Here is an 8,748-nt window from a genome sequence, read left to right on the forward strand (position 1 = left end):
TATCATATGTAGGACTTAAGAAGATACTGCCTGCATTCCTCAACCACAGTTATAATTTATTTCCTGAGTAACTTTTCAGACGGGAATGTGAATCATGGATATGTCCTGTTTCTCTTGGGCTGGCTTATTGTTTGACTTGTTGCCAAAGTTAAAACTTAAATGAAACAAGTATTTAAAGTGCAGAGCTTCTCTTTTATTGTAACTAAATGCTTCCTAACTGTAGGGTCTACAAACTCCCTGTACGGACTTTTGCTCTCTTCTGCTGGGACACCAGATTGGGAGTCATCCCTGTGGAGGCAGGGAGAAGGAAAACCTGGAAGGTCCCAGCTTGTAATTTCTTGCATCTTGGGCTGGACAGAGATGGAGGAGGCTGGAGCACTCCCCCTTTGCAAAAAGCCTCCCGCAGTACTGGGGAGCCTCCCACAGCACACATTATACTGTTAGGAGTCTACACTGAGCCTGTCAATACAGTTGCCAGTGGAGATTACACAGCAACACAGATGTGTCTTGCTGAAATTAGGAAAAGAGAAGGCGAGTTGTACAGGTAGTCCCTGCCACCTCTACTTCTGCTTTCCATGGAGGTACCAGGACACTTAGGGATGTGACAACATCCACAAGTTAAGGGAAACACATCCTATAGGATAAGTAAATCCTATCCCGTGGCACTTCCTAGTCCCTACAGGAATTCCTCAGCCATGACAGTGCTGAATTCTCTTGAGAGGTTCCTTCAAATTAAGGTGTACACAAAGCCACAAAGCTTTGTGAGGGAAGTATACATATTCGGTTCAAATAATGGGGAGAACTGTAGACCTCAGGGAGCATTCAAAAGCATTAAACAGGATGTGTGCCTGTCTGCCTTCTAGAGAGCAGAGCTGTTGGAATTTGTGAGAAGAATGGTTTACTCTACTTACAACTCCAGGTCCATACTGAGTAGAAGCACCCTGCAATCCCATTTCTCGAATGTACGCCAACTCAGCAGCTCTTCTCGCCATTTCAACTTTGTGAGAACCTGGGGGAGTCCAGCCAATGCCTCTGAGCCAGTTCAAGTCAGACTTGTATTTTACCTGAGAGAATGAAACATACACCAGTGTATGGCTCTAATCAAACCACATGCCCTGGGTATTCAAGAGAGAGCATATAAAGAGCAACAGAGTCAATAATAAACAAATTATTCATTTTCAGCAAACAGAGTGTAGTTCTTTCAAGAATATGATTTTTTTGATAGGTAAGGTCTGCAAAGCACATTGCCACAGACAGCTCCTAGCACTTGGAAGGACAGCATCGCTCAGCTATACTTACATCACTCTGCAGCTTGTAGGCCTGCTTTGCATGCCTCACATTTAGCTGCTCAGGATCACAAGAGTATTGGTGCAAAGGCTGCCTGTAGTTAACATTGCTTGCAAGCTGCTGGCTTCTCTTAGCATGGAGGAATCCTGGCTGGTTGAGGTGACTCTGGAACTGTGCCCTGTTTTGGGCATATCCACTCCTGTATTGGTTGTCACTCTGGAGTTTCCCCACTCTGAGGACATGCCTGATTTTGGGATCATCGTTTGCACTGAGGAATCCAATCTGCTGGCCTCTGTCTCTCAGGAAGGCTTCTCTGTATTTGTACTGCAGGAATTGCAGAGGAAAATCTCATTTTCACATTCAGATTACCTTCAAATTCTGTTATGAAATAACTTACCCTCCCCTAGCTATCAGTAATGCTTCCTGTAGTGCACAAAGACCAAGGGTTTGTTTGATATCAAACTATATCTCCTAATCTAACAAGACACTTTAGAAGAATGCCCTTTGTGCTAATTTTTAAAGGAGTAGAAAGACTTAGGGAGCCCAAAATACTCATCTCTCAAAAGCAATCAGAGGTCCTCTTATTGTTGTACTCTTGGGCGCACCCAATACACAGCTCAAGCAATGAAGCTCCTCCATCTTCAGCTTTCTTGCCAACTGTGGTCTTCTGTGTTCAAAGGTGACTCACTTTATTCTAGACCATGCTTTAACTATTCATAGCTTAGTACCTATTTTATTTAACTACATCGTAATATGCTTCCTTCCCAAGAATAACTCTTTGAAGTGAAACAGAGCAGCCTGGTATTGGACATTATTAATGGGAGCCTTTAGTTGGAAATCTTTGCACTTAACCAGCACTTGGTTTCACTGGGTCACCAATTTTCCAAACCAGAACAAGGTTCACTTATATCAGAATTCACCCATTTTTACAGCATGGGGATGGCATGGGAAGAGAGCTGGGAAGTGTTTGAAACAGAACAATTCTTACATCACTAGCAATCTCTCTTGAAGCCTTTGCTGTCTGGAACGGGATGGCGTCAATCCTAAAATCATAGCCAGATGCCCTTGTCTGTTCCCAAGATGTTTTATACAATTTCTGTGTTGAAAAGAAAAGAAGAAAACAGTCATTTCCCCCTGCAGTTTCTTAAATGCAGTACCATAAATGCAATAATAAATGTTTTATCCTACTGGGCTTATTTGTATCAAGAGTCATCAGTACCATCTCCAAGGTTTTGATCCAGTTCTATAGCACTTCAACTTCTTTTCTATTCACTATAATGATAAAATGCCTCATCTGAAAAGTGCCACCAGGGTTTCCTTTTGTACTTGAATGTGGTTGGTTTTGATGTGATTTAATTTCTATTAGAAACTGTGATGCATCAGTCACATCAATATTGCATTGATATTGCCCTTATTCTCTCTTTTGATTCATCCACTTGCAGTGTCTTGGGTTTCATGGCATCATAATTTCAATACTAGTTATTTCAAGCTTTTTAACTGATCCCTGTCTCTATCCCCAGCCACATGTGGCTTCATTAACTCATATGGAATAACAGCCGGTTCTAACATATTTAATGTGACTTTGAAGATGTGAAATACATTTACATCCTGAAGAGCAATTGCTCTAGATTTGGTTCTTCCTCCATTAGTAGCTTTCTTATAATAGCTTCCAGTCTGCAGGTCCTGTTACACAGCCATGGTATCTTAGCTGACACTTTTGGCTGTCCCTTTCTGATTTTATTAATTTGCTTTCTTTAAGACTTTGATTCATCCTTTCTGGGGTTTGTGACCATATGAAAACAAGCACAAAATCCACTTCGCATTTCAAAAGATATTCTTCTGTTTCACTGGTGAATTTAGTGCTAGGTGGTTCTTAATTTGAAGGTAAACTGAGATGCCAGAAATCCTGCAAGACAGCCTGGGTACAAGCAATGCAATCATTACTGTACACCCTGCTAACAGGTCTAGGCCTGATCTTTCATTTGTGTGCAATCACCCCTTGCCTTTTTACCTTTTCCTCTATCACTTCAAAGAATATAAATCCTATTTGTTTCTTTCACCTACAGAGCACCTATCACCAAACAAGTAACTCAAAGCTTCTTATAAACTAAGGTCACTCTGATCCTACAGTTAAGGACAACAGCTATTTAATCAGGGAACAGCAGATTAGGAATAGACTCAGTGCCTCTGTCTGGCATAATGTGGAAAAAAAAACCCTTTAAACCAATTCCACTCACTGATTTAGCTGCATCCAGGTTGATGACAACTGTGCCTAAGGGATCAGTTCAACACAGTGTTGCAGCTTCATGAAGATAGATTATATAGTCAAGGAAAGAGGATTCTCCCTCCTCCTCCACCCAAACGTAGATTTAAATTTGTAACTAACCATACCTATACTGAAGGACTGAAATCCTTAATAATACCTTCCTGCCCTAGAAAGCAGAACCAATTCTCAAATGAAAAATCAACAGACTTTTCCTGATCCCTCTAGCCCAAACCTAGCAACATGTCCACAGCCTCTGGCTTTTTCAGTTTTGTTCAGGCTCAGAGAACCTGGCTTCTACATATACATGAAAGTTTTTCATTCCCAAGCAAGTTTGTTTTCCTTGATGACAGTTACCAAGTCAACTCCCCAAAGTAAAAGGCTTACTTACATCACTGATGTGAAGTGCATTCTGGCGGGCTCGGATAAAATCCGGATGATCTGGAGGCAGGGTGTACCTGTGCCTGGCTTCAGAGTCTCCAGCCTTGTACAGTCTCTGTGGAGTCAAAAGTCCTTGAATGCAACTGATACTGGAAGCAATGTCGAGATCAATTCTTTTATGCATTATAGTACAACAAAAGTTAAGATCACTTATAGTAAAATGAAACCTACGTCACTGCACTGGAGGTAGCTGTTTTTAGCATGGATCAAATCTGGAGAGTCAACCACGGCAGTGAACTTCAAATTTTCTGGCTTCTGACGGTACTTTATCTGAGAGGGGGAGGAGGCAACAAAAACAAACAAAGGAAAAAAACCACAGGATGTTTCTGTTAATGATATATCACAATTCCAAGTGTGTGATAACTGGAATAAAACATAAAAGCCACCTTCCTGAAGCCACAGTATTAAAAACATACTTTTCTGCTTTAGTCTCAGTTGCTCTTTCAGCTAGGGAATGGGGGTGCTGCTGCATCATTGCTGTGGTGCCCAGGCACCAAACTTCTTTTTTTGTGTGTGTGCAAGAAGGACTTCCCACTGAAAATTCACATGCAAAAATGCTTTCGAACACTACACTTTTGACAGCTCATAATTTTTCTCCATTAATGTGTGATACTGAGCCGGCAAATGTCCCTTCAGTGTGGTTGTCAATGCTGTATCTTTCTATATCACTTCCATAACCACCTGCTTAGAATTTCATAATGGAGTTTACTGCATTTATTTATTGCTACATGTTTTGTTTATACTCTCGTGTTTCATTCGGAATGGAAAATATTCAGCAGGTGTCACACAGTGGACTTGCATCTCCCGTACTGCTTCTTGGTAACTTACACCTTGTATAAACAGGCTCCCACATCAAAAGGAAATGATAAGCTACATTCGTAAGTGTCATGTAACGAGGAGCCTTGATGGTAAACAATTCCTACAGATATGCTATCCCATGAAAGATTTATCAGTTACCTCACTGATGAGCTCTCCAGCCTTCTTTACACTTTCTATCTGCGGAGATCTCAGAGCCATCCAACCAACTCCTTTCATGAAGTTCAGGTCTGATTTATAGCGATGCTGTTAAAAATGAAAATCGTTAGCTATCAGTTTTGTATCCACAGCTATTAAGGTTTTTTAAAAAGACTCCCTGATTCATATTAACATTTTGAGGTTTTTCATTTGCCATGCACATATCACATCGTAAAGCCAAACTGTTTGCATTTGTTCACTCCACCAGGAATTAAATAATGTATCATATGCAAGTTACAAGAGAAGGCCCCACGAGTGAATTAGTATGACTCAAAGCAGTAAGTAATAACCTGTTTGTACTGGGCGTAAAAGAATCCCTTTTGAAATAATTTTCTGAGGTGAGTTCAAGTCAGGAATACTAATTATTTTATCTGGTGCATGCTTCCTCATTAACCCCATTTCTAGGAGGACACATTACTCTTTCTTTACTCACATTAAAGACTCGCTCTACCTCCTAATCCAGTAAAGAAAACAAGGCAGACCCAATAAAAAGTGAAAGCCAGTAAAGTACCCGCAATCCCAACAATTCTGACTTCTCCTTCAGAATGACAGTGGCTCATTGTGTGACTTTAATCCATTTATCCATTTTTTCAGGGTTTTTTCCCCCTTATATGCAAAAGGACATAACAGCCAGCTAGCTCAAGCGTGTTGTACATTACTCTACTAGATAGTGAGGGTATCAGACAAAACCACCTTCATCATTTCTCTGGATTCCCAACCTGTGGGGTCTAAAGGCAAAGAGCCAAGTGCTGAGGTTCTTACTCATCTCTTATCCTGTCCCTTTGTAGGCAAGCTCTGAAGTACATGCTGTTAGGGTCTAAGGACTAAGTCCCTGGAAATGCCACTTTCCTATCATGTGAGCCACAATCACACATCAGTAAATAGTAAAAAATCCTGCCTTCCTGGATCTAACTACCTGTATGCCACGTTAGCCATTACAGGAGAAGGCAGGAATGGGAGTTGGAAAGGAAAGAACTGCATCTAGCAACAGCTTCTATACCATCCCAAGAATATCCCAAAAAAGTTCTGGAAATGAAGAGTACATTTGGGATACCAGATAGCAAGTACACTGAGCAAGAAAGAAGGATACAAGCTCTCCAGTGCTTTGATTGCCACTCTGAATTTCATAGCTGGAATATCTGTTAATACCTGCTCATCAGATCTGACTAAATCCAACAAATATCCCATCACTTTGTCTCGCAATAAAATCCTGAGCTCAGTAAATGATCAGCTCTCCAAAGACCTATAAAGAGTTAGCATAACTTTCTGAACAACCTTTTTCACTTCCCGGCTGAATTATTTGGTCTCTTTTCTTACAAAACAAAAGACACCTGAACAGAGCTTCCTGCTACAGAGCAGCTAATGACATTGGACCCTAAACTGGCAAAATACAGCTGCCTGCATCCATGCAGCTTTATGCATGCACTCAACATCTACATCTGTTTGAAAGCACATACAGACAATGGCTTGTCCCTGAACAAAGGCACATGCTAAGGCAAAGTGAGCATGGATGTGGCCCATGGATGACTGAGATTCCATCATTTCTGTCATCAAAGTTTGTCCGAACTTATATTTGCATGAGCAATTTCTGTGAACACATCTGGGGAACTGGTTCCTTGATATGACCATTTCTGCTTGTAAAATGACCTTCTAACATATCCCAAATCAACCTTTGAGCATTTGACCTTCTGCTCAAAGAAATCTGCATGTAGAGCAGCGGCTGTCAAACCACTGACTGGCTGTGATCCAAACAGCTGAGAGATGATTGAGTATGTCTCCCAGCTCTGGAATAAGTGCCATGGACCACAGTGATTTTCCATCAGGTTCATAACACAAGAACCTCTGATTCACACATATTCCATATGTGAGGAGCAATTGGGTATCTTGCTGTTACACATACATAAGTTTCCAAATGGTCTTTCTAAAACCACTGCCAATGTCAACATACAGGTTGTGCCAGTCACGCAAAGCTTTGTTATTGCTGAAGGAAAGCCTTTACCTCACTCTGTAGCATGTGGGCTCTTTTGGCCCATTTCATCTTCATGTCTTCTGGGAGTGCTGTAAATTCATGGAGCCTCTTTCTGTAATCTTGATCACTTGCTAAGGCCTGGGCTTTCCTGGCATGAACAAGATTCACCATGTCCATGGGCAGATGGTACTGAGACCACACTTCTTGTGATCCCTTCTTATACTCCTGTTCACTCTGTAATTTGGCAGCACGCAAGCAATGCAGCAACCTGGTGTCACCCAGAACACTTTTGGCACCAATGTGCTTTCCTCTCTCCATCACAAAGTTGTGTTTATATTGGTACTAAAAATAAAAAAGGGTGAAAGTGAAAAAGTGCCAAACTTAGATTGGCTACTCTAGCTAATTAACTTAGGATAAGTCACCGAAACATCTATGCTGTCTGTAAAAACAGCAAACATATGCAGCACTAGAAAGTAATTGTCTGAATCTCTCACTGCTCTCAAATTTAAATACCAGTAGTTGCAACATTTAAGTTAAGCGCATCTCAATATATTCTCTGAATACGCCCAAAGCATTGATCATGTTTACCCTCAGATCGTCTACTTTTATTCTCTCATTGATTTTTATTCCCATCGCTAGGAACGAGAACATAAGAGAAACAAACAAAAGACAGAAGAAAAAAAATCTATACAAAAAAGAAACACGATGCACTTTGTAGCCTTCAGATTTGCAAATGCCACCCAGCTATTTTAAAGAGTAAATTCAGTTTTCCTGGATCAATAACTATGTTGAGAAGCCTAAGATGGTGGTCTGAGCACAAGAATAAGCACCAGCAACCCCTCATTCTCATCTTAGCTGGGACTATGACTCTCCCTATGATCTTGCATTTATCCTCTCCGTGAAATAGTGATGATGATGATAATGATTATTTATACAGCATCAACAGGGTGCTTGGAACTTTAAAGGGAAGGCCTGGGCCTTGAAGAGTTCATAATGTAGTTGAAATGGGATAATAACACTTATCTACCACACAAGAGAGTTGCGGGGATTAAATTACAGTAGCTAATGTTTATAAAGTGCTTCCAAGATGAAGGGCCAAATTCAGATCTGTTGTAAGTGGACGTAATTCTATTATGGACTTGTACCCTTTAGAGCAGATCTGAAGCTGTAACCAAAAGCACTCTGCAAAATATGGTTAAATATACATTATAAATTACAGCTAGAAATAGTTGCTTCATAAAACAAATACACATGAAATATATTCATATTTTATCACATTAGAGATAAAATATGCAACTAAATATCAGACAAAATGAAGACTTTTTACTAAATTTAGCTTAATTGTCAGTTTTTCTTATAATTTATTAAATTTGTGAGAAAGTGTGCTGGTTTTGGCTGGGGCAGAGTTAATTTTCTTCATAGTAGCTAGTATGGGGCTATGCTTTGGATTTGTGCTGGAAACAGTGTTGATAATACAGGGATGTTTTAGTTCCTGCTGAGCAGTGCTGACACAGAGTCAAGGCCTTGTCTGCTTCTCACACCACCCCACCAGCGAGCAGGCTGGGGGTGCACAAGAAGTTGGGAGGGGACACGGCTGGGACAGCTGACCCCAACTGACCAAAGGGATATTCCACACCCTATGACGTCATGCTCAGCATATAAAGCTGGGGGAAGAAGAAAGAAGGGGGGGACATTCAGAGTTATGGTGTTTGTCTACCCAAGTAACCGTTACGCGTGATGGAGCCCTGCTTTCCTGGAGATGGCTGAACATCTG

At 40.9% G+C, this 8,748-nt stretch overlaps 1 protein-coding gene across 4 annotated transcripts in view; it reads right to left on the reverse strand.

Moving 5' to 3' along the window:
- NRAP (nebulin related anchoring protein) overlaps positions 1-8,748 on the reverse strand; it is a 54,907-nt gene that overhangs the window by 747 nt on the left and 45,412 nt on the right. For all 4 annotated transcript variants that reach the window (XM_009277877.2, XM_009277880.2, XM_009277879.2 and 1 more), the window contains 7 exons: positions 7,005-7,316; positions 4,949-5,053; positions 4,163-4,261; positions 3,942-4,046; positions 2,276-2,383; positions 1,300-1,611; positions 912-1,064 (listed from right to left, as the gene is read on the reverse strand). In XM_009277877.2, the coding sequence (XP_009276152.1) occupies positions 912-1,064; positions 1,300-1,611; positions 2,276-2,383; positions 3,942-4,046; positions 4,163-4,261; positions 4,949-5,053; positions 7,005-7,316 (1,194 nt within the window). The remainder of the gene's footprint in view (positions 1-911; positions 1,065-1,299; positions 1,612-2,275; positions 2,384-3,941; positions 4,047-4,162; positions 4,262-4,948; positions 5,054-7,004; positions 7,317-8,748) is intronic.

The sequence above is a fragment of the Aptenodytes forsteri genome, unplaced genomic scaffold (assembly GCF_000699145.1).
Source record: "Aptenodytes forsteri isolate BGI_AS27 unplaced genomic scaffold, ASM69914v1 Scaffold15, whole genome shotgun sequence".
In the NCBI taxonomy this organism is placed as follows: Eukaryota; Metazoa; Chordata; class Aves; order Sphenisciformes; family Spheniscidae; genus Aptenodytes; species Aptenodytes forsteri.